The sequence below is a fragment of the Rhinopithecus bieti genome, unplaced genomic scaffold, assembly GCF_001698545.2.
Source record: "Rhinopithecus bieti isolate Rb0 unplaced genomic scaffold, ASM169854v2 scaffold_23405, whole genome shotgun sequence".
Lineage (NCBI taxonomy): Eukaryota > Metazoa > Chordata > Mammalia > Primates > Cercopithecidae > Rhinopithecus > Rhinopithecus bieti.
Genome location: NW_016811519.1, coordinates 2677362 through 2704582, shown reverse-complemented (window position 1 = coordinate 2704582; position 27221 = coordinate 2677362). Strand labels below are relative to the sequence as shown.

The window sequence follows — 27221 nt, the reverse complement described above, 5'->3', positions numbered from 1 at the left end:
AAAGGTTCATGGTGACGAGGGCTAGAGCAAGGGAAGTTCAGAGGGAAAGGACATGAAGAAGAACCAGTGCAGCCAGCTCTGGTGATCCCTTGCCCTTCAGCCACTCTGATCACCTCTGAATTCACCTGCTGGCACTTCCCACCACAAGTGCCATGTCGTACTGCTTTTCTGCCCTGGGCTTTCTTTGAAGCTACTGAGGTTTGACCAGCCTGCAGACAGGGTTTCCACAGACACAGGAGTAACCTTCAACTATTGAGGTAGGGAGCTCCTAGATAAACATACCAGCTTCTCAGTCTCTCGATGGGATAGTTGTACGTGGTTTGTCAGAAGGTCCCCAGTGGGACTGAGCCCTCACTGCCCAAGGCTGTAACCCACTCATTTACTCGCCCTTATTGGCTCTTTTTCTTTTCTCTGTCACATTTTGTCCATTCCCTCACTTGTGCTTCTTGAAATGACTTTTCAAATAAACTGTCTACAAATTCTTACCTTAGAATCTGTTTTAGGGGGAACCCAAAAGAAAATAGCTACATGGAATATATGACACCATTGTTAATACCTAAAACTAAGCATTAGCCTCATGTGCCTCTGAAATTTTCTTTTTTTAATTTTTTTTTTTTTTATTGTCACCCAGGCTGGTGTGCAGTGGTGCAATCTTGGCTCACTGCAACCTTCACCTCCCAGATTCAAGTGATTCTCCTGCCTCAGGCTCCTGAGTAGCTGGGATTACAGGCATGTGCCATCATGCCCAGCTAATTTTTATATTTTTAGTAGAGATAGGGTTTCACTGTTTTGGCTAGGCTGGTCTCAAACTCCTGACCTCAGGTGATCCTTCCATCTCAGTCTCGCAAAGTGCCAGGATTATAGGCATAAGCCACTGCACCTGGCCTGAAGTTTTCTTTCCTTCCGTGGCAAGAAACAATTCCATTAGTGTATAAGCCCTAAAAACAGAGGAAGGTCATTAGCAGCCTTTAGTGGAGGTGAGAATATGTAAAGATAGTGGTTAGTGAGCAAATACCAACAATGTTGAGATCATCCCATTTTCTAACATTAACCTAAACTAAGGTGTTTTTCTTTCCTAAGCATCTGCAACACCAGTATCTGGAATTTCTTTGCCAGATGATACACTTCTCACATCCCTTTACAACTCTGAGTTGATTTTGCGCCAGAAAGAAGTGCATTTTTTCCTTAAAAAATTCTTACAGCTGTATTCTTCTTCTTGTATTGATGAATTTCCAAAAGAACTTCTTTGTCAACTGGAAAATCCCCTCTTTCAGAAAAGAATTACGTGAATCATCTGCCAAGGTAACATGTTTTGAAATATCATATGTTTACATAAAACTTATTGGAATCATCCTTATATTTCAGAAGGAAGCACATTAGCTTCCATGCTGGCACAAAGATTTCTAGTTCCCTCACAGTTCTAGGGAAGGCTCTTTCCTGTGTTGCCATGTGGATAGCCCAACCAAACATCCTGGGATTTTAGGACAGTTCACATTTCAATTGTTCAGTCTTGTTTTCATGAGTCTTTTAAAGTGCCTCAGAAGTCTCTGTATTCTGCACAAAACAGCATCTCTCAAGCGACCATTTTGCCAAGAAGTTACACAAATTTCAGTATCATCACCCTATAAGAAAGCTAGACTGAGAGTGTCTAAATCCGTGCCCAATTTCTGTACCTTGGTTTTAAATGCGTGATAAAAATTCTTCATTGTGGGTACTTTTTGCAATCGTGAGTGTGAATAAATAATAGAGGTAACACTTTAAAATAAAAGTGCAAAGGCTTTTTATTTGGAAAAGTGTTATTAAATTGGATACATTTTCCCAAGATATGTAATATGGAAACATTTTAAGATACTGATTGTAGAGACATAGAAAGAGGAATATAAATGGAGATTTTAAAATTAAAGCTACTAAAGTCTTGAATAATAGTAGTTTGGATAAACTTCCAAAATGAATGTGATAAAAGATACTGAAAAAGTAAAGGATTTTATTTAAAAATAAGAATATGTATTTGAAATTGGTATTCAGCCAACCTATGTTGAATACCTACTATGTGCCAGAGACACTCTTAGTTGGTGGAGAAACAAAGGATGGATAAAGCATAGTCCCTGTACATATAGTCTTAGTGTGGTGGTAGAGAAACAGTGACAGGGTTAAAACAGAGGAAAGTTACTTTATTTCAGAGATGTTTTTTAAGAGAAAATGGCAGGATTAATACTAGCAGAAATAATGTGAAAATTAGTACATCTTAGTTTTACTTTCAATAGGGCTGATTGGCAAAGGATAGATGAAAAGTGAGGCTTTTTTTTTTTTTGGAGACAGAGTCTCTTTCTATTGCCCAGGCTGGAGTGCAGTGGTGTGATCTTGGCTCACTGCCACCTCTGCCTCCTGGGTTCAAGTGATTCTTCTGTCTCAGCCTCCTGAAAAAGTGAGTTATTTAAGAGACAGGTGATGAAGTTATGAAGCTTATGACACAAGAATGGAAAGGAAGAGATGGCTGTAAAACATATTTGCTTAAGTAACATTGAAAACAACAACAACAGTTTTGTGACTCTTTGAACCTGGAAAGTGAAGAGGAAATGACTAGAGCCTCTTGTACCATTTGGAACTTCTATCTGTGATCATTAGTGCATGGTGACATCATTAGCACATACAGGGGAGGCAGGAGGATGAGCGCATTTTTCTGCTTTGTAGATACAGAATTGGAGATTCTTGTAGAAAACTCAAGTGGATATAGCATATTGTAAACTTCCAATACATATTTGTGAAATGAGTAAGTTGTACAGAATTCTTTCAAAACTAGAAAAAAAATCACTGATGTATTTTGAATTATCTCTACTTTGGACTTTACCATTGAACTCTTTAATTTTTAAAGCTATAGATTTTCCCATATAAGATAAATTCATGTTACTGTTGCCAGCTCTCCCAGAGAAGTTCCCAGAGAACTGATAATGTGGCTTGTTCCAGAATGGTGACCCTTGCTTATCTTATCCTACTAGAATATAGCAGCCTTATGTTTTGGGTAGATAATTATACTTTTTTTTTTTTTTTGAGACGAAGTCTTGCTCTGTCGCCCAGGCTGGAGTGCAGTTGCGCGATCTCAGCTCACTGCAAGCTCTGCCTCCCGGGTTCACGCCATTCTCCTGCCTCAGCCTCTTGAGTAGCTGGGACGACAGGCACCCACCACCACGCCCAACTAATTTTTTGTATTTTTAGTAGAGACAGGGTTTCACCATGTTAGCAAGGATGGTCTTGATCTCCTGACCTCGTGATCCACCCACCTCGGCCTCCCAAAGTGCTGGGATTACAGGCATGAGCCACCGCACCTGGCCAATAATTATACATTTTTTTAAAAACATCACTCTTTTGAACATTTCTTCCCTATTCAAGAGAGTCAGATGACTGTTAATAAATTGTAAGTTTTAAAAGTAGTGGAAAGACCTATTAAGATATTTTAAGAATCCAGTTAAAGAAATGATTCTCAGTTGGGGTCATGCAGTGGCCCTCAGTGCAATGTATTGAAAGCACACTGGAAGATTTTTCAAACGACTTCCTCTCTCTTCCCAGATACTGGGATATTGTGGCATGCCCGATGCTTAGCAACCCCATTCTGTGCCCAGATTCTAAATCGTTCAGGAAATAAGATAAAAGAGTAAAACAGATTGGGATTTAAAAGTGCTCATCTTTAGGAGTCATGAAGTTGATATTATAGGATGTCACTTATATTTATTGGTGAAATGATCTTCATAGTAATGAGTACCGAAGTAGACAGATTTACTAATCTGGCCTCATATTATTGGGTCATTTCAGGCTCCTCACGTGGGGACAGGCTCCTTAAAATCTGTTACATGAGGAGCAGAGAGTGTTCACTTCCTGCAAACATTTTACTCCCAGGAAGAAAACACAGAAATAGGCATGCCCAAAGTTCTTTTTCCCAGATTCAGCAATCGAGCAACACTCCTCCATGGGAAGGAGTGAGTGAGGAGGTGAGCAGGCCGGGAAGGTCATGTTAATGTCTGGCCCTGCACACAGAAGCGCTCAGTGGGAGTAGAATGACATCGTTGCCATCTAACACCAGATTCAGATTCACCCCTCCTGGGAACTGAGACTGTCTTTGAGGATTACTGCCAGGTGTCACAGATACCTCAGGCATTTTGGAGTAGGAGGCAGAGGACAGGAAGACTGAGAACAATAGTTTCAATTGATCTATTCTTGTGAATATTATCTAAGAGTTCAGAAACTAATAGGTGTGATTTCTTAAATACTATTCTAAAAGGAACTCTGCTTGAGTATTTTAGTATTAAGGGCAGTCTATCATTACCCATTTCCCAAAGATTATGCTCCAAATGTTCAAGCTTGAATACATTGTAAATACATGTGATATTTCTAATGGCAGCAGTGTTATCAAAGAGTTGTTTCACCCTGTTTGCTCTTTTTTGATATAATTAGTTTAACACTCCCCAGGATAATCAGCTCTGGAGATCACTGTCTCTTGCCTGACAGGTGCAAACCACCTCATCATGTGTTCGTTTCACTGGGGTAGACAGCTAATGAGCATAAAGCCTTTTGGATTTATATATATATATATATATATAAACTCCAAGCTTGGCTGATTTTTATAATAACATTTTTGAACCTTTAATCACTCAGGAGGCTATTTTCAATCAAACTCGTTCCATAATTTGACACTTAAACCTACTTTCCCCCACAAAGAAGTAGATGCCTTTCCAGAACAATCATTGCTCTGTGTTGTGCTCATCAGTGGTGTGATTCTGCATGTTGTGAAGTCTTTCGGAGCTTTGTGATGGAAAAACAAAGGTGGCAAATAAGTTACATTAAAAATTCCCCAAAAAGAATATGATTAAAATTGTGTGTAATGCTGAGTTATTCATGCTTGGACTGTATGCCTGTGACAGTCAGTGTAAGGTTAAATATCTGACTAGCGTGAGCTGCTTTATTGTTTATAGGACTGTGGCAAACCAGGGTTCTCCTGGTAGGCCTGTTGTTTTATTTCTTTCAAAGAATAAAAAAAATAGAATAAAAGTACTCAGTGTATAATTCATCAATTAGCATATGTAATGAGTCCTCTTGGCAACTACATATTATAGTATTTGAAAGGTAATGGAAAATTAAATACCTATTTTGATGTTGACTTATGTTTATAGTTTATCATTATTAGACTGCTGTGCTAATAAACAATGCACATATTGAAATAAAAGGTATTTTTACTTTTCAATACTTATCTAGTTATTGAATATGAAGTATTTGCTAAAATAGTTGTCAGAACCTCTGAAAGTCACTCAGATATGAAGAAATTTAAGAAATTATTTTTTGAATCAATTATTTGTTTTTTTCTTTTTTGATGAACTGCCTGACATAAAATTACTCTTAATTAAGCACTTACAAATGATTGTTTAACCCTGCTAATCTTGCTTATTGTGTATTTTGGTCATGCTTTTAGAAGCAAGGATTCTGGTTTATAATAGCCTTTTATGATTGTCTCTAGACATTTAGAAAACTTTTCACATTTAATATTACCTTTCAGTCAAAACATTTTTTCTTTTATCAGTAGACAACTTGAAAGGTCAGTGTTTTATTTCCGTTTTATTTTATTTTGAAGACTTACATTCACAGTCATATTATATCTTGAATAGGCTCAGAAATAATGGGAAGGACAAAGCCTTATAGAAACGCCAGGCATTTCTTTTTGGCCACTGACAAATACTCCTTGGTCATCAAACCTTGACAGGCCTTAGATATCAAAAAGACTGAAATAGAGGGACCACTTCCCAGCTGTCATGCTATAATCTTGGGCATAACAAGAAGTTAATATTGAAAGTAGTTTGCACTTCATTGAAGAAGGTCATTTTTTTTTTTCTTGAGACTGAGTCTCGCTCTGTCGCCCAGGCTGGAGTGCAGTGGCATGATATTGGCTCACTGCAATCTCAGACGGTCCTTTTTAGACTTGAAATATTGTTTTTACCATTATTATCTCTATGGCTAGCCTGTTGTTTTGTTGATCATTAGCAACCATGCTTTGCTTTTTCAGTTACCTTAAAAAACTAAGTAATTTACCAACTTGGCAATTGCATTCTATACATTTATATGTCTTGAAGATTCCTCATTCAGTGACCAAAATTACATAAAAGAAGCTGGGCTCATATTCATCACGGACCAAACTTACAAATCAGCCACATTCATTTAAGGAGAGGAGGATTTTAAATTTTCAGAGCAAGTGGATTTTAGAGGAATGGATTTTAGACTTTGGAGCAAAATTTGTCTTATTTTCCATATGGCATTGCAAAAAAAATACTATTGGAAAAATAATAGTAATTTATAACCACACCCTTAGTATATTCACCAGTGAAAAAACCAGAAACCAAATAGGTGTTCCTAGAAACAGTGGTGATGTTGAGACTGAAATGGTGGCATGGGCATTTTCCCTGCTAGATCTTCATCCTGTAAGACTTACCAGAGTGGAAGAGATTTGTTGAGTTCACTGGGTTCTGAAGCATATATATCTATATCTCTCTCTATATATCTATACCTATATATAGATAGATAGATCTCTATATCTATATCTATATCTATGTATATATTTTTTGAGACGAAGTCTTGTCCTGTTGCCCATTCTGGAGTGCAATGGCACGATCTCAGCTCACTGCAACCTCTGCCTCCCAGGTTCAAGCAATTCTCCTGCCTCAGCTTCCTGAGTAGCTGGGATTACAGGTGCACACCACCATGCCCGGCTAATTTTTGTATTTCTTTGGTAGAGATGAAGTTTCACCATGTTGGACAGACTGGTCTTGGACTCCTGACTGTGTGATCCACCTGCTTCTGCCTCCCAAAGTGCTGAGATTACAGGCGTGAGCCACTGTGCCTGGCCAGCATATTTTTACTGTAGGAGAATCTTCTCTATAGTAAGCCAGGGTTAGTTTTAAGATTTACCTCCATAAAACAAGCTGAGACAATCCCAGAATTTTTCAGTATAGCCAAATAATTTGTTTTATATATGTAACAAATGTAACCAGTAATTAAACTGATGTTTTTGTTTGTTCCCTAGTTGTATCGTGATAGTTCTCTACAATCCATTTTATCTTTTAAGCCTGTTTCAAGCTCATCTTATGTGGAAATAATGCCAATAGAAATGGTAACACAAGCTTCAAACAAAGAACTTTGCTTTCAGTGGTACATTCCTCCCTTGGATAGACCTCCCAAGGAGACAGAACCTATGGTATGTAATATAATTATAGAACTCAATCTTTCATTTAGATATAAAGCTTAACTAGGCCATTATAACTTGAAGAGTAGAGGACATTCTCTTATCATATAGATGAGAACAGGTAGCAATATATAATCTATATTGTCTAGTAGAATAAATTTGAAAATAACCAAGAAATCTGGGAAAGTCTGATTCAGGCTGATCATTTTTCTTTTTCCTGATCCCATAGGGAAAATTTTCAGTGTGTCACCATTATATATGATGTTTAACTTTTTTTTGGTAGTTATTCTTCATCATGTTAAATAATGTTTTTACTGCTATTTTGCTAAGAATATTTACCATGAATATTTTACTGTATCAAGATGATTTTATAATTTTCTTTTAATATTTAGTTGATTTTATAATGTTAGATCAACCTTGTGTTTCTGAGATAAACTCAGATTGGTCATGATATATTTATTTTGCTGGATTCAGTTTGCTGTTATTTGTATTAGATTTTTGCCTCTGTTTTCCAGAGTAATACTGGGCTAATTTTATACTATTCTTTTTAAAATTTTATTATTTTTTAATTTCAATAGGTTTTTGGGGAACAGGTGGTGTTTGGTAACATGGATAAGTTCTTTAGTAGTGATTTCTGAGATTTTGGTGCACCTATCACCCGAGCAATGTATGCTGTACCCTGCCTCACCCCTCACCCACCCTTTCCCCTGAGCCCCCAAAGTCTATTGTATCATTCTTATACATTTGCATCCTCATAGCTTAGCTCCTATCTCATGAGTGAGAACATATGACGTTTGGTTTTTTATTCCTGAGTTACTTCACTTAGAATAATAGTCTCCAATTCCATCCAGGTTGCTGTGAATGCCATTATTTCATTCCTTTTTATGGCTCATTAGTATTCCATGGTGTGTATGTGTGCATATATGTATCACATTTTCTTTATGCACTCACTGATTGATGGGCATTTGGGCTGATTTCATATTTTTGCAATTGTGAATTGTGCTGCTATAAATGTTTACGTGTAAGTATTTTTTTGGTATAATGACTTTTTTTCTTCTGGGGAGATTGTCAGTAGTGGGATTGCTAGATCAAATGGTAGATCTACTTTTAATTATTTAGGGAATTTCCACACTGTTTTCCATAGTGGTTGTACTAGTTTACATTTCCCCCAACAGTGTAAAAGTGTTTCCTTTTTACCACATCCATGCCAACGTCTATTTATTTTTTGATTTTTTGATTATGGCCATTCTTGCAGGAGCAAGATGGTATTTGCATTGTGGTTTTGATTTGTGTTTTCCTGATAATTAGTGATGTTGGGCATGTTTTCATGTTTGTCGGCCATTTGTATATCTTCTTTTGAGAATTGTCTATTCATCTCCTTTGCCCACTTTTTGATGGTATTGTTTTCTTTTTCTTACTAGTTTGTTTGAGTTCCTTGTAGATTCTGAATATTAGTCCTTTGTCAGATGTACAGTTTGTGAAGATTTTCTTCCACTCTGTGGGTTGTCTAATGATTATTTCTCTTGTTGTGCAGAAGCTTTTTAGTTTAATTAAGTCCCATCTGTTTATCTTTGTTTTTGTTGCATTTGCTTTTGGGTTCTTGAATATGAAGTATTTGCCTAAGGCAGTATCTAGAAGGGTTTTGTGATGTTATCTTCCATAATTTTATGACATCAGGTCTTAAATCTTTGATCCATCTTGAGTTGATTTTTGTATAGGTGAGAGAAGAGGATCCAGTTTCATTATTCTACATGTGGCTTGCCAGTTATCCCAGCACCAGTTTTTGAAGAAGGTGTCCTTTCCCCACTTTATGTTTTTGTTTGCCTTGTCAAAGATCAGTTGGCTATAAGTGTTTGGCTTTATTTCTGTGTTCTCTATTCTGTTCCACTGGTCTATGTGCCTATTTTTATACCAGTACCATGCTGTTTTGGTGACTATGGCCTTATAGTATAGTTTGAAGTTGGGTAATGAGATGCCTCCACATTTGTTCTTTTTGGTTAGTCTTGCTTTGGCTATGCTGGTTCTTTTTTGGTTCCATGTAAATTTTAGGATTTTCTTTTTCTGCTTTTGTGAAGAATGATGGTGGTATTTTCATGGGAATTGCATTGAATTTGTAGATTGCTTTTGGCAGTATGATCATTTTTGTAATATTGATTCTACCTCTCTGTGGGCATATGTTTCCATTTGTTTTTATTATCTATTATTTCATTCAGCAGTGTTCTGTAGTTTTCCTCGTAGAGATCTTTTATCTCCTTGGTTAGGCGTATTCCTTAGTAATTTTTTTTGCAGCTATTGCAAAAGGGGTTGAGTTTTTGATTTGATTCTTAGCTTAGTTGTTGTTGGTGTATAGCAGTGCTCCTGATTTGTGTACATTAATTTCATATCCTGAAACTTTACTTAATTCATTTATCAGTTCTAGGAGGTTTTTGGATGAGTCTTTAGAATTTTCTAGAGATATGATCGTATCATCAGCAAACAGCAACAGTTTGACTTCCTCTTTACCAATTTGGATGTCCGTTATTTCTTTCTCTTGTCTGACTGCTCTGGCTAGGACTTCCAGTAGTATGTTGAATAGAAGTGGTGAAAGTGGGCATCCTTGTCTTGTCCCTAGTTCTTAGGAGGAATGCTTTCAACTTTTCTCCATTCAGTATAATGTTGGCTGTGAGTTTGTTGTAGATGGCTTTTATTACCTTAAGGTATGTCTCTTCTATGCCAATTTTGCTGAGGGTTTTAATCATAAAGGGATGCTGGATTTTGTCAAATGCTTTTTCTGCATCTATTGAGATGATCATGTGATTTTGTTTTAATTCTATTTATGTGGTATATCACATTTATTGACTTGTGTATGTTAAACCATCCCTGCATCCCTAGTACGAAACCCACTTGACCATGGTGGATTATCTTTTTTATGTGCTGCTGAATTTGGTTCACTAGTATTTTTTGGATGATTTTTACATTTATGTTCATTGGGGATATTGGTCTGTAGTTTTCTTTCTTTGTTAAGTCTTTTCCTGGGTTTGGTATTTGGGTGATACTGGTTTCATAGAATGATTTAGGGAGGATTCTCTTTTTATCTTTTGGAATAGTGTCAATAGGATTTGTACCAATTCTTCTTCGAATGTCTTTTTTTTTTTTTCTTTTTCGAGGCAGAGTCTCATTCTATTACTCAGGCTGGAGTGCAGTGGCATGGTCTTAGCTCACTGCAACCTTTGCCTCCCAGGTTTAAATGATTCTTGTGCTTCAGCCTCCTGAGTAGCTGGGATTATAGGCCTGCACCACCATGACCAGCTAATTTTTGTATTTTTAGTACAGATGGGAGTTTTGCCATGTTGTCCAAGCTTGTCTTGAACTTCTGGCCTCAAGTGATTGGCCCTCCTTGGCCTCCCAAAATGCTGGGATTACAAGTGTGAGCCACTGCACCCACCAAATTCTTTGAATGTCTGATAGAATTCAGCTGTGAATCCACCCGGTCCTAGACTTTTTGTTGCTGTTGTTGTTGGCAGTTTTTTAATTACCATTTCTTTCTTTCCTTTTTTTTTTGAGACGGAGTCTCACTCTTTTGCCCAGGCTGTAATGCAACAGCATGCTCTCAGCTCACTGCAACCTCTGCCTCCCGGGTTCAAGTAATTCTCCTGCCTCACTCTCCCAAGTAGCTGGGACTACAGGCATGTGCCACCATGCCCATCTAATTTTTGTACTTTTAGTAGAGACAGGGTTTCACCATGTTGACCAGACTGGTCTTGAACTCCTGACCTCAAGTGATCCACCTGCCTCGGCCTCCCAAAGTGCTGGGATTACAGGGGTGAGCCACCGCACCCGGCCCTTTAATTACCATTTCAATCTTACTGCTTGTTATTGGTCTGTTCAGAGTTTCTGTTTCTTCCTGGTTTAATCTAAGAGGGCTGTATATTTCCAGGAATTTATCTATCTCCTCTAGGTTTTCTAGTTTGTGTGCATAAAGGTGTTCATAGTAGCCTTGAATGATCTTTTGTGGAATCAGCTGTAATATCTCTCATTTTGTTTCTAATTGAGCTTGTTTGGATCTTCTCTCCTTTTCTTGGTTAATCTCACTAATGGTCTATCAGTTTTATTTATCTTTTCAAAGAACCAGCTTTTTGTTTCATTTATCTTTCGTACTTTTTTTCCAGTTTCATTTAGTTCTGTTCTGATCTTCATTATTCTTTTCTTCTGATGGATTTGGGTTTGGTTTTGTGCTCTTTCAGACTTCTTGATGTAGGCATTTAATGCTATGAACTTTCCTCTTAGCACCACTTTTGCTGTATCACAGTTTTGATAGGTTGTGTCACTATTGTCATTCAGTTCAAAGAATTTCTTAATTTCCATCTTTCATTGTTGACCCAATGATCATTCAGGAGCAGATTATTTAATTTCCACGTATTTGCATTCTGAGGGTTCCTTTCGGAGTTGATTTCCAACTCTTCCACTCTGGTCTGAGATAGTACATGATATAATTTTGATTTTATTAAAGTTATTGAGATTTGTTTTGTGGCCTATCATATGGTCTGTCATGGAGAATTGTTTCATGTGCTGATGAATAGGGTGTATATTTTACAGTTGTTGGGTAGAATGTTCTGTAAGTATCTGTTAAGTCTATTTGTTCTAGGGTATTGTTTAAATCCATTGTTTCTTTGTTGACTTTCTGTCTTGATGACCTGTCTAGTGCAGTCAGTGGAGTATTGAAGCTATTATTGTGTTGCTGTCTATCTCATTTCTTAGGTCTAGTAGCAATTGTTTTATACATTTGAGAGCTCCAGTGTTAGGTACATATATATTTAGGATTGTGATATTTTCCTGTTGAACAAGGCCTTTTATCATTATATAATGTCCCTCTTTGTCTTTTTTAACTATTGTTGCTTTAAAGTTTGTTTTGTCTGACATAAAATAGCTATTCCTGCTCACTTTTGTGTCAATTTGCATAGAATATCTTTTTCCACCCTTTTACCTTAAGCTTATGTGTTAGGTGAGTCTCTTGAAGACAGCAGATACTTGGTGAATTCTCATCCATTTTCCCATTCTGTATCTTTTCAGTGGAGCATTTAGGCCATAGAAGTATTATATTAGTTAGTATTGAGATGTGAGGTACTATTCTATTCATCATGCTATTTGTTGCCTGAATACCTTGGTTTTTTTCCATTGTATTATTGTTTTATAGGTCCTGTGAGATTTATACTTTGAGGAGGTTCTATCTTGGTGTATTTTGAGAATTTGTTTCAAGATTTAGAGCTCCTTTTAGCAGTTCTTATAGTGCTGACTTGGTAGTGGCAAATTCTCTCTGCATTTGTTTGTCTGAAAAAGAGTGTATATTTCCTTCATTTATGAAACTTAGTTTCACTGGGTACAAAATTCTTGGCTGATAATTGTTTTTGTTTAAGGAGGCTAAAGATAGGACCCCAAGCTTGGTAGGTTTTCTGCTGAGAAATCTGCTGTTAATCTGGTAGGTTTTCCTTTTTAGGTTATCTGATGCTTTTGTGTCACAGCTCTTAAGGTTCTTTCCTTCATCTTGACTTTAGCTAACCAGATGACTATGTGCTTAAATGATGATACTTTTGCAATGAATTTCCATGGTGTTCTTTGAACTTCTTGTATTTGGATGTCTAGATCTCTAGTAAGACCAACGACATTTTCCTTGATAGTTTCCTCAAATAAGTTTTCCAAACTTTTAGATTTCTCTTCTTTCTCTGGAATATTAATTATTCTTAGGTTTCGTTGTTTAACATAATCCCAAACTTCTTGGAGATGTTGTTCTTTTTTTTATTTTTATATTTGTCTTTGTTGGATTGGGTTAATTTGAAAGCCTTGTCTTTGAGCTCTGAAGTTCTCTCTTATACTTGTTCAATTCTGTTGTTGAGACTTTCCATTGTATTTTGTATTTCTTTAAGTGTGCCTTTCATTTCCAGGCTTTGTCATTGTTTTTTATTTATGCTATCTATTTCTCTGAATATTTTTCCATCCATATCCTGTAACATTTAAAACATTTCTTTAAATTGTTATTTACCTTTCTGTGGTGCCTCCTTGAGTAGCTTAATAATCAACCTTCTGAATTCTTTTTCTGGCAATTCAGAAATTTCTTCTTGGTTTGGATCCATTGCTGGTGAGCTAGAGTGATCTTTTGGGGGTGTTAAAGAACCTTGTTTTGTCATTTTACCAGAATTGTTTTTCTGGTTTCTTCTCATTTGGGTAGACTGTGTCAGAGGGAAGATCTGGGACTCAGGGGCTTCTGTTCAGATTATTTTGTCCCATGGAGTGCTCCCTTGATGTGGTGTTCTCCCCCTTTCCTGAGGGATGGAGCTTCCTGAGAGCTGAACTTCAGTGATTGTTATTTCTCTTCTGGGTCTAGCCACCCATTGAAGCTGCCAAGCTCTGGGCTGGTACAGAGGAGTGTCTGCAAAGAGTCCTGTAATGTGATCCATCTTCTGGTCTCTCAGCCATGGATACCAGCACTTGCTCTGGTGGAGGTAGTAGGGGAGTGAAGTGGATTCTGTGAAGGTCCTTGGTTGTATTTTTGTTTAGTGCACAGGTTTTGTGTTGGTTGGCCTCCAGCCAGGAGGTGGTGGTTTCAAGAGAGCATCAGCTGTGATAGTATAGGTAAGACATAAGGTTGCCCTAGGGTTGTCTGGATAAGTATTTGGGTTTCTCAGGTGGTGGATGGGGCCATAGAGCTCTGAAGAGATTATGGCCATTGTCTTTGGCTACCAGAGCAGTATAGAATAACCATTAGGTGGGGGCAGAGTTAGGCGTGTCTAAGCCTAGACTCTCCTTGGGCAGGGCTTGCTGTGGCTGCTGTGGCTGCTGTGGGAGATGATGGTGTGGTTCGCAGGTGGATAGAGTAACATTCTCAGGGAGATTATGGCTGCCTCTGCTGCATCATACAGGTTGTCAGGGAAGTGGGGGAAAGTTGGCAGTGACAGGCCTCACCCAGCTCCCATATGGCCCAAAAGGCCAGTCTCACTCCCACCATGCCCTCCCAACAGCACTGAGTTTATTTCTAGGCAGTTGGTGAGCAGGGCTGAGAACATGCCCTAGACTACAAGCCTCCCTGCTGAGGAAAAAAGCAGGGCTTTCAGGTTTTGAGTCCCCCTACCTGCCTGGCTTCTGTGCTTGTATCTGCACTCCCCATTTGCCCCCTCCTCCAGATTCTGTCCAGGAAACTTTATATTTGGTTGAAATTGTTACAAAGTTCAGATGGAAGTTTCCTTATCCCTGTGGTCTTTCCCCAATTCCACTGACAGCCCTCCCCAAGGATCCCTGTGAGATCAAGTTAGAAATGTCTTCCCTGGGGACTGAGATTGCCCACAGGGCTCTTTCTGCTGCTTCCTCCACCCTATATTTTGCTTGGCTTTCTAAATTTATCTCAGCTCCAGGTAAGGTCAAATCCTTCTCCTGTGATATGAACTCTCAGATACCCCAGTAAGGATGTTTGTTTGAGGGTGGACATTCCCCCTTTCACACATTGGGCACTCACAGTTTTGGCTATCTTATGGAGCCTGCAGCAGCAAGCCACCCACTTCCTTCAAAGGGTCTGTGGATTCTCTCAATTCCTGGTATGTTCCTGTGTTAGTTCTTGGAGCAAAAGTTAATGATGTGAGTCTCCACAGGTCGCTCTGTCCATTTGAGTGGAAATTGCAAGTTCGGCCTATCCCTTATCTGCCATTCTTTCTCATTATGCTTTTATACTATTCTTGTTAGTTGTTTTTCGTATCACGATTTTGCTAGAATCATAAAATGAATTGATAAATGTATTGTATTTTACTATTTTCCATGAAGTTTGTGTAAATTTGGAGTACCTTTTTTTACTTGATTGTTAGAACTCATCCGTAAAGCCATTGGAAACTAATGTTTTCTTTCTGATAAATAGCGATATTATTCTTAATAGTTTTATGCAGTCTATAAGCAACAGTACTAGTGTACTGGTTTTCAGAGTTGGTGTCAGTTCTGATTGAGCCAGTATTTTCTCTGATCGTTTGTGCCTATGTTAAACCAAGTTTTAAATATTCTATCATTTTTGTTTATAAGACATTTTGGGTTGTCTATTTCTTCTGAGTCAATTTTAAGTTGATATTTCTAGGAATTTGACCATTTTATTTAAAATTTCTCTCATATTTTAAGTCTATCTAATGTATTTGTAATGATGTACCCTTTTTCATTTTTTATATTGGTTGTGCATTCTCCTCTTTTCTTGAAGTTTTAATTAGCTAGTTTTGGTTAATATATCTTTTTCTACTTTTTTGTGTTATTTTCCTAGCTGCTGACTTATTGCAATAGATGTTTATTTCAGTATTCAGCTTTTTCTTACCTAATAAATGCATTCTGAAGCTATGAATTTATCTCTAAACATTATTTTGGCTGCATCACACAAGTTTTTTATTATAGTGTTGACATCATCATCATTCAGTTAAAAATAGTTTTGTAAAATTTTCATTATGATTTCTCCTTTGGCTCATGGGCTATTTTGACATGTGTTTCTAAAATTCCAAACTATGTGGAGCTTTTCTAGTTATCTTTTGTTATCTATTCCCAGGTTGTGTTGTTTTGTGGTAATAAAAAATTCTTATTGTGATTGCTATTTGTTGAAACTTGATTTTTTTTTTCACCAGGAAAGTGTTAATTGTATAAGTAATCTATTGCTCTTTAAAAGAATATATACTCTTCAGTTGTTGAGGAAGTATTTATGTGTAGTCGGTCAGTTTGGCCAGTCTTGTTCAAGTCATCTATATGCTTGCTGATTTTTCCATTTGGTCTGCCTTTTTTAAAAAAATTAATTACTAAGAGAAGTATGTTTAAATCTTTCACTATGATTGTCATTGTTTAGTTTTTTCTTATAGTTCTCTCAAATTTTGCTTTACTTAATTTGAGGCTGTGTTCTTAGGTGCAATCAGATTGATAGCTGCTATATCATCTTGATGAATTGAACATTTTATCATTTTGATAATAGTACTTTTCTTAATTATGCTTTTAAATTACATGACCTTTTGTAATAATGTTCATTTTCCCATAAAGCCTGCTTTATCTGATGTTAACATAGGAAAGTGGCTTTATTTTGCTTATTATTTTCGTGGTAATATTTTTCCAGCCTTTGTCTTTCAACCCTTCCATGTACTTGTGTTTTAATTTTGCTTCTTACAAAAGGTATGTTCTTGGATATTTAAAAAACTGTCTAACAATATTACCTTCTGACTGAAGAATTTAATCCATTAATGTAAATACTAATATATTCGGTTTAAATCTACCTTGCTTTTGCTTGTCCTGGATTTTGTTTTTCCTCTCCTTTAATATCTACTTTTGGATTGATTTCTTTATCATTCATTTTTTCACTGTAAGTTTTGAAATTATGCACTCTTTCTGTGCTTGTAGTGGTTACCTTCAGGATAACATACATACTTAACTTATTAAAATCTACATTGATGTATACCTTTACTCCCCTAATGGCTTACATGGCAGTACTGTACATTTTCCTTTTTAACTCAAAATAATATTATTTTATGTATTTGTTTTCTTGTTTTATACAAGAAATTTTTTTTATTTTGATGAATCTCCTACACATTTACCATTTGGTTTGTTTTTTACTCCCTCTTGCATTTTAGACATTTCTTCTAGGACTACTTCTTTCTGTTGAAATACATGCTTTAGAATTTCCTTTGGTGAGGATCTTCTGGAAGCAAACACTTCCAATTTTTGTTTGCCTATACATGTCAGTATTTTACATTTATTTGTGAAATAAATTTTCATGGGGCAATTTTTCAGAAATCATGTCGTTTCAACACATTCAAAACCTCATCTGCTCGTTTCCATTGTTCCTGTTGAGAAGAAAGCCACTGCTGCTTTGGAAGTTTTAGAACTTCTTTAACCAGTTTCTTTTGAGATTTTCCTCTTTATTTTTTGCACAGTTTTACTGGGACTGGTCTTCTTTCTATTTGTTTTAGTGGGTAAGAACACATTCTCTGGAACTAAACTGCCTAGGTTTGAATCTCATATCTGCCACTTAACAGTTTTGTGATCTTGAGTAGATTAGTTAACTTTTCTGCATCAAGGTTACCCTCGTCTGTGATTAGAGATAACTATAAACTCCTAAACTCAATAAAGAGTAGTTGTCATTATTATGTGAAATTATTTTTAAATTATTATGCTTTTAAAGTTTAATAGCTTCAAATATACATTAAATATACTTGGTAATCATTATTTAAAGGCACCTTTAATGTTTATCAGTAATATCTCCTTATAGATACTTTAGCTTCCAACATTCTGCAGAAAAGAGAGTAAACTGTGCCTAACCAGCAAAATTTAAGTACATAGCAAATAAAAGAAAACCTTAGTTTGCCTCTAAATGCAGTTTATAAATTTGTATCATATATATAATTCATTTTAATGTATGTTATCCTTATATTTATATCCATTATCTTTATATTTATTCATATCTATATCCATATGGATGGGCATTTGATTAGGGCTAATTGGGGGACAGAAGGAAGAAGGGGACAAGTATTTAGGAGCAGTTCAGTATCAATCCATGAATTACTGGAGATTGAACAGTAATTCACATTTTAGGATAGCCTTGAAAATGGGTCAAGCTTTTAAAAACCCAGCAGTTGGTCAATACAGCCTTTCACAGAGGGACATTCCACTATAGAATTCCTTTGATTGCTGCTTTGGGTAAGAAGAGCCTCAGGCTTTTTTCCATAAAACATTTGCCTTATAGTTTTGCCCTGTTCAGCATTTTTATTTGCTTTTTGTGTTCTGTATTGGTCTGTTCTTACACTTCCCAGCTCTTGAGTGCTGTCCCCTCTAGCTGTGCCTCTGGTAGCTTCTGCAACTCCTTGACTTATGTGACCCATGTCAAATCATGAAACCTCCCGGGCCTGCCTCTCTTTGTTCTCCAGCACCATTTCTCACTTTGGCCCCTTCATTCTGCTACCTTAGGCTGGAAATCTGCTACTAACTCTTGGTCAATTATAATTCTGTTCCTATCTAGATACAAAAGAGAAACTTTAGCATATAACTCTCCAGATAACTTTCATGCTATTTCCCATATTTTAAAAGTACTGTCCCTTCCACTCTTTGCCAGTTAAATCCTTGCCAGATATTCCACATACATTTTAAAAATAATGAATCTGTAGTGTCTTTTAGGGGAATGTAGTGCAGTAGTTTTCAAATTATGATTAAAAATACTAATGGGTCAAGGAGTATAGTGGATCATAAATAGAATTTTTAAAAAAGAAATGAAACACAAAAAACACTAGAACGCATTGCATATAAAAATGTTTCCTGAAACTTTTGTTTTATGATATATACTGTTAAAGACAAAATTTCTTAGGTTGGTCTTCAGCATATGTCAAATTTTATTTACTTACTGGCAAGGAGCTAATAAAAGATTATATCCATTCAGAGAAGGTTTAAAATGGGAGGAATACATAGTTGGGAAACAGAATGTTTACCTAAGCAGTTAGTTTTAAAAAAGAGGAAGAAAGCATAAAGCTTATTTCACAAGGTCACAGAAACATCATATCCATATCAGTTATTACAAGGGCAGTTTGTGGCAGGATAATTTGAGATGTCTGTATGTTGCTATTGGAAAAACAAAACAAAGCAATATCTAAGAAGCAAATGCTAAGAATATCTTTGTGGCTGATAATTAGAGTAACAAGGTTTTATCCATCAACAATTGTGTCTGACAATTAACATAGAAACACGAACTAGTGTCAGGCAGAGATTAGAAGCAGAACACCAACTAAAAAATTCAGATTTAAGCAAATTGCTTGAGTGATTTTCTCTAGTCACAAGAAAAGATGCAGAACACACAGTTTTTCCATTTTTTAGTTTGAGAATATTTTTCCTCTTTGACAATAAGCATGTATGCATTGGGTCATGATAAAAGATGTAGTTGCTGCCATAATGCTCAGTCAAAAAGTCAAGAAACACTGACCTAGATGCACTAGATCTCAGACTACAGATTTTATTGTTTTGGAAAAAAAAGCTGAAATTAGTTTGATGATTTAAATATGGGTGTATTTAAGCATTCATCTACTCATTGTTTCAGGATTTTAGCATTGAGTTTAATGTTGAATAACTGGCTGAAGCTCGTGAAACCCACAAGATAATAAGAGAGAAAACTTATGTAGAACTCACTATGTTCCAAGCACTTTACTTCCATCATTTCACATCAACTCTATAAGATAAACGCTTTCATTAGCCCCCTTTTACAAAAAAAGAAGTGAGGCACAGGATGGAAGAATGTTAGTGGGCAAGGAGTCAGGATTGAAGCAATCTGACTCCAGAGTCTGCACATCTGAGCATGGTGCTGTATTGAGTCCTCAGATGATGCTCCTGGCTATGGGCACTTCTAGCTTCTTGAAAGGATGGTAATGAAAATTAATAACTGACTTGGAGTTTGGAGTTTTCAGGGACAAAAAGAATCATGGTGTGACAATGCAATTTAACATCCCTTGATCCACCCACTTGGTCCCTTTAGTTTATTCACCACACTGAAGCATAAATACCAGTAGGAACTAGGGATGCTAGCGGCAGCAGAGTTGAAATTCTAGCATTGGGGATTTTGATATGAAAATTTTCAATAATTCAGAGGGCTAATACTCCATGACACAATACTTCGGAGTTAAGTTCACAACTTTGAAAATCTTAGCTTCTTGAGTATACAAGGTAGAAATTGTTCTCTCCTGGTTGACAAAATTGTCTTTAATAGAATATAATAGAACCACATTACAAGTTATTCATTGGAACTTTGTACAAACTAAACATCTTTTGAACAATTTCAAAATCTTATAGGGACAAATACCAACTAGGCTGCCAGGGACTATCATTTTAATGAACCTCCCAGACAACGGCTTTAAAAATAGCTGCAAAGAGTGGTTTATTTAAGTCAGAGAAACATACTACTACAGTTTAACTGTAAGAAGATGTAAGCATGGCTAAAGGTTTGATTGCCCAAATTTGTCCCCAGATTGTACCTTAGGACTTTTAAGTTTATCCTGTCTCATCTTCCTGCTTTTTTTAGAATCCAGCACTCCTAGGAGGATCTAGCCCATTTGAGGAACAGAATAAATTTGAATTATGTTTATAACTTGGGAAGGCTCAAGGAATACAAGTCACAACTAATAGGGAGGAGGGATAATAAGGAATCAGTAGCTGGCCCTTCCTTTGGGCACCTGAGAACTAATTTGGAGGGAATCATTGCTGCTACAAAGGTTGTTGTGTGGTCTGAGTTTGGGCTGACATGACTGTAGCTGCCAGCTGGCCAAGAAGGGACAGGGAACTAGGTTCTCCTACACATATCTAGGATAATACTCACTGCCCTCCAATGGGCTGCTGTGAAACTGAGAAGTGAGTGGACCACACTTCCCACAGCTTCTTGCTCACATTGCATGGCTTGAAAGGGTCCTGCCCTCCCTGACTGCAGGCCTAAGGTGCTGTTTTGAGAGTTTAACGCTGGGCCGTGCCCCACCTTCAGACTGAGTTTGAGTTGATGTGGCAGCAGCTGCTGCCTGACCAAGGAGGAACAAGAAAACCAATCTCTCCTATGCATACCTAGGACAATACCCACTACCCTGCTACAGGCTGCTGTGAGATCAAGACTCAAGCAGACTGCATACCTTACTGATTCTTGCCCATGCTGCTCTCCTGAGGGAGGTCGGGGCCACCCACTCTGGTCACAAACCCACAACTGGCACCATTTTGAGAGTTGAATGTTGGGCTCTACCTTACTCTTGGGCCGAGTTCGAGGCAATGAAGCTGTAGCTGCCACCCAACCAGGGGAGGAACAGGGGAGATCAAACTATCCTAAGCACACTTAGGACAATACCCACTGCCCTGCTATGGGCAACTGTGGGACTGAGGACTAGTCCACTCAATCCATTGCAGCTACCAAGAACACCAACACAGACTCCTCGGGTCCCAGTAGGTCGCTCCATCAGTACTATAGCCACCACCCATATGACACCAGCTGCCTAGGGGCTTGAGAACTTGCCCACACATCTAGCCCACTACTCCCACTGCTAACTTCTTTATTATTATTATTATTATTATACTTTAAGTTCTGGTATACATTTGCAGAACGTGCAGGTTTGTTACATAGGTATACATGTGCCATGGCAGTTTGCTACACCTATCAACCTGCCATCTAGGTTTTAAGACCCACATGCATTAGGTATTTGTCCTAATGCTCTCCCTCCCCCTGCTCCCTACCCACAGACAGGCCCCAGTGTGTGCTGTTCCTCTCCCTGTGTCCATGTGTTCTCATTGTTCAACTCCCACTTATGAGTGAGAACATGTGGTGTTTGGTTTTCTGGTGCTGTTAGCTTGCTGAGAAAATGGTTTCCAGCTTTATCCATGTCCCTGCAAAGGACATGAACTCATTCTTTTTAATGGCTGCATAGTATTCCATGGTGTATATGTGCCACATTTTCTTTATCCTGTCTATCATTGATGGGCATTTGGGTTGGTTCCAAGTCTTTGCTATTGTAAATAGTGCCACAATAAACACACGTGTGCATGTGTCTTTATAGTAGAATGATTTATAATCCTTTGGGTATATACCCAGTAATGGGATTGCTGGGTCAAATGGTATTTCTGGTTCCAGATCCTTGAGGAATTGCCACACTGTCTTCCACAATGGTTGAACTGATTTACACTCCATGAACAGTGTAAAAGTGTTTCTATTTCTCCACAGCCTCTGTAGTTTCCTGACTTTTTAATGATCACCATTCTAGCTGGCATGAGATGGAATCTCATTCCCACTACTAACTTCTAAGCAAGCCACCTAGAAGCCCATGATTCAGCCCTCCAGGATTCACTAACACTGGAGCCTGTGTAACCTGCTCTGAGGCTTAAAAACAAGCACATTTACCCCACTGCTGCCACCAGTGGGGTCTGGAGATGGCTCAGTTTGTGTCCAAATCTGCAGCAAAACTTCACTGCATCCTCAACTAGTAACTCTACCCTAAGCCACCGAGGAAATCAGGGATACTAGTGACCTTGTGTATTGTCAAAGAAGTAACACAAAGTTCACACTATTGCAGTCACCCAAAATCAAAGCCAAAATAGACTACTCAATCAACAACATATGTACACCCTCAGGAAAAAATAGTTGTCCCCTCCAAATCAATTTCATAAAATTGGAACAAGCAACTGCCGCATCAGATGCACATATCAATGGAAGGACATAGTAAACATGAAAAAGCAGGAAATATGATACAACCAAAGGACCACAACAATCATCCAGCAATAAATCCTAATTTAAAAAATGCCTTGACATGCTGGCTAAATAATTCAAAATATTGGTGTGAAAGAACCTCAGTGAAATGCAGGAAAAATCTGAAAACCAATACATAGAAATCAGAAAATCAATTCAGGGTATGAATGAAAAATTTACCAAGAAGATAAATATCTTTAAAAACAAAGAATTTCTGAACTAAAAAATTCATTGAAGGAAATACAGAATACACTTGAAAGCTTTAGTGACACACTAGAGTAAGCAGAAGAAAGAATCTCAGAACTTGAAGACAGGTCTTTTGAAATACTCTTGTCAGACAAAAATAAGAAAAAAGAATGAAGAAGAATGAACAAAGTCTTTGAGAGATCTGGGACTATGTAAATCACCAGAACTTATGAATGTTGGTATTTCCAAGGAGAAAGAGAGATCAAAAAGATTAGGAAACTTACTTAAGGACATAATTGATGCAAACTTTCCAAATATAGCAAAGAGTCAGTCATCCAGATACAGGAGGCCCAATGATCCTCAGGCAAATACATTGCAAAAAGGACTTCATCATGGCATATTATCTTCGGAAAGTCAAAAGTCAAAGTGAAAAAAAATGTAAAATTAGCAAAAGAGAAGTGTCTAGTCATCTATAAAGGAAATCTCATTAGTCTAACAGTGGCCTTTTCAGCATAAATCTTACAGGGCAGAAGAGAATGCAGTGGCATTTTCAAAGTACAGAAAGAAAAAACTGTCAGTCAATAATCTTATATACTGCCAGAATAAGCTTTATAAATGAAGGAGAAATAAAATCTTTCCCAGACACGCAAATGCTGATGGAGTTTGTCATTACTAAACTGGCCCTACAGGAAATGCCCAAATGGGTCTTAAACATGGAAACAAAAGGTTGATACTTACCACTTACTACTTGCAGTTCTTATAAAACAGTCACACAAAAGAGGAAGAGAAAGGATCAAGTGGCAACATGGCAGAACCTTATCAAACCACAAAACAACAAGAGAAAAAGAAACGATTTATAAACCAACTTGAAAACAATTAACAATATAACAGGAACAAAGCCTCATATATCAATATTAACTTTGAATATAAATGGATTAAATCTTCCACTTTCACTCTTCCAAGAGATACAGATTGGCAGAATGGATTAAAAAGCAAAACAAAACCATGATCCAACTATATGCTACCTATAAGAAACTCACCTTATCTATAAAAACCCATAATAGACTGAAAGTAAAGGGGAGAAAAAAGATATTCCAAAGGAATAAGAGCCAAAAGCAAGTGGGAGTAGCTACATTATACCAAACAAAACCAACTTTAAATAAAAAAACAGTAATAAAAGACAAGGAAGATCATTATATAATGATAAAGGGGTAAATTCAGCAAGAGGATGTAACAGTCTGAAATACATATGCACACAACATCAGAGTACACAAATTCACAAAACAAATATTACTAAACCTAAAGAAAGAGATAGACAGCAATACAATAATAGTGGACAACTTTAACATCCCACTCATAGCAATAGATAGATCATCAAGACAGAAAATTAACAAATAAATGTTGGACTTCATACAAAATTCATTTTGCTGAGATTTACAGAATATTTTATCCAGCAGCTACAGAATATTCATTCTTTTCATTGGTGCATGGAACATTCCCCAAGATAGACCACCTATTAGGCCATAAAAAAAGTTTTAACAGACTTTTTTAATGAAAATCATGTCAAAGAATTTATCAGACTACAATAGAATAAAGCTACAAATCAATACTAAGAGGAGCTCCAAAATCTTACAAACACATGGAGATTATACAGCATGTTCTGGAAAGATTACTAGATCAATGAAGAAATAAAGATGGAAATTTAAAATTTTTTGAAATGAATGAAAATGAAAACAACATTAAAAAAAAGAAAAAAACCTGTGGGATATAGCAAAAGCAGTGCTAAGAGGGAAGTTCATAGCATTAAATGCCTACATCAAAAAAGTTGAAAAGTCACAAAGTAACAACTTAATGTTACACTTCAAGGAACTAAAAAAACAAGAACAAACCAAACTCAAAGTTAGCAGAAGAAAGCAAATAACAAAGCTCGGAACAGAACTAAATGATGTAGAGACTAAAAAACACTACAAAGGGTTTTTTTTGAAAAGATAAACAAAATTGATGAGGCACTAGCTAGACTTAAGAAAATAGAAGAACCAAATAAACACAATCATAATTTAAAAAGCAGACATCGCGAGGTGACAATGTGCTAGCAGCCCTCGCTGGCTCTTGGCGCCTCCTTGGCCTCCGTGTCTGCTTTGTCCACACTTCAGGAGACCTTCAGCCTGCGGCTGCACTGTGAGAGCCCCTCTCTGGGCTGGCCGAGGCCAGAGCTGGCTCCCTCTGCTCGCCCAGAGGTGTGGAGGGAGAGGCACAGGCAGGAACCTGAGAACCTGCAGCCCGCCATGACTGCCCCCACCCCACCGCGCCCCGTGGGCTCCCACACGGCCCGAGTCTCCCCAACGGGCACCACCCCCTGCTCCAGGACATGGAGTCCCATCGACCACCCACCCAAGGGCTAAGGAATGTGGGTGCAGGGTGGGACTGTGGGACTGACAGGCAGCTCTGTCTGCAGCCCCTGTGCACAATCCACTAGGTGAAGCCAGCTGGGCTCCTGAGTGGGGTGGGGACATGGAGAACTTTTATGTCTAGCTGGAGGATTGTATACACACCAATCAGCACTCTTGTGTCTAGCTCAAGGTTTGTGGATGCACCAGTCAGCACTCTGTGTCTAGCTAACCTAGTGGAGACTTGAAGAACTTTTATGTCTAGCTAAAGGATTGTAAATGCACCAATCATTACTCTGTGTCTAGCTCAGGGATTGTAAATGCACCAGTCAGCACTCTGTCAAAAATGGACCAATCAGCTCTCTGTAAAACGGACCAATCAGCAGGATGTGGGTGGGGCCAGATAAGGGAATAAAAGCAGGCTGCCCAAACCAGCAGGGGCAACCTGCTGGGGTCCCCTTCCATGTTGTGGAAGCTTTGTTCTTTTGCTTTTCACAAAACATCTTGCTGCTGCTCACTCTTTGGGTCTGCACCGCCTTTAAGAGCTGTAACACTCACCAGGAAGGTCTGCAGCTTAACTCCTGAAGCCAGCGAGACCACAAACCCTTGGGAGGGAAGAACAACTCTGGATGGGGGGAATGAACAACTCCGTATGTGCTACCTTTATGAACTGTAACACTTGCTGCGAAGGTCTGCAGCTTCCCTCCTGAGGCCAGTGAGACCACAAAACCACTGGAAGGAATCAACAACTCCAGTCATGCTGCCTTTAAGAGCTGTAACAGTCACCGTGAAGGTCTGCAGCTTCACTCCTGAAGTCAGCCAGACCACGAACCTACTAGAAGGAACAAACTCCAGGCACACCATCTTTAAGAACTGTAACACTCACTGCAAGGGTCGACGGCTTCATTCTTGAAGTTGGCGAAACCAAGAACCCACCAATTCCAGACACAACATTACAACTGATATTACAGAAATACAAAAGATGACCAGAGACTATTATGAACAACTATATGTGACAAACGAGAAAACCTAGTGGAAAAGGATAAAATCCTGGAAACATACAATCTCCTGAAATTGAAGTAGGAAGAAATAAAAGTCATGAACAGACCAATAGTAAGTAGCAAGATTGAATCAGTAATAAAAAAGAAATCTCCAAGCATCAACAAAAAACCCAGAATTAGATGGATTCATAGCCAAATTCTACCAAACATACAAAGAAGAATTATACCAATACTCCTAAAACTATTCCAAAAAACTGAGTAAGAAGAAATTCTTCCCAACTCATTGTATAAGACCAGTATTGCCCTGATACCAAAAATCAGACAAGGACATAACAGAAAAAGAAAACTACAGACCAATATCCTGAGGAATATAGTTGCAAGAATCCTCAACCAAATACTAGCAAATCAAGTCCAATAGCACATCAGAAAGATAATACACCATGATCAGGTGGGATTTATCCCAATGATGCCATTATAAGTCAATATATGGAAATCAATAAATGTAATACATCACATAAAGAAAATTAATGACAAAAACTATATGATCATCTCAACAGATGTAGAAAAAGCATTTGGTAAAATTTAGCATACCTTTATTATAAAAATCTTCAACAAATTAGGCATAAAAGAACGTACCTCAACATGATGAAGACATCATTAAGACAAACCTACAGTCAATATCAGACTGAAAGGGGAAAAGTTGAAAACATTCTCTCTGAAAGCTGGAACAAGGCAAGGATGCCCATTTTCACAATTCTTATTTAAGATGGTGCTGGAAGTTCTCACCACAGCTATCAGGCAGGAGAAAAATATTAAAGACATACAAATTTGAAAAGAGAAAGTCAAATCACTTCTGTTTGCTGATCTTATAACTAAAAATCCTAAAGACTCCACCATAAAACCTCTTTTTACATACAGAAATCAGTAGCATTTCTATATACCAATAATGATCTAGCCAAGGACCAAATCAAGAAGGCAATCACATTGGTAATAACTACATAAAACAATACCTAGGAATATATTTAACCAAGGACATGAAAGATCTCTAGAAAGAGAGCTACGAAACACTGACGAAAGAAAGTGTAGATGACACAAACATGGAAAGACATTTCATCTTCATGGTCTGGAGGCATCAATATTATTAAAATGACCACACTGCCCAAAGCAATCTACAGGTTCAAAGTTTTTCACAGATAATTAGAAAAAAA

General features: G+C 37.6%; 1 protein-coding gene across 1 annotated transcript in view; it reads left to right on the top strand.

Moving 5' to 3' along the window:
• The window catches only part of CFAP54 (cilia and flagella associated protein 54), a 374000-nt gene that overhangs the window by 278586 nt on the left and 68193 nt on the right, over positions 1–27221 (top strand). The window contains 3 exon segments of the mRNA XM_017893969.1: positions 1081–1270; positions 1272–1302; positions 7061–7231. Coding sequence (XP_017749458.1) covers positions 1081–1270; positions 1272–1302; positions 7061–7231 — 392 coding nt within the window.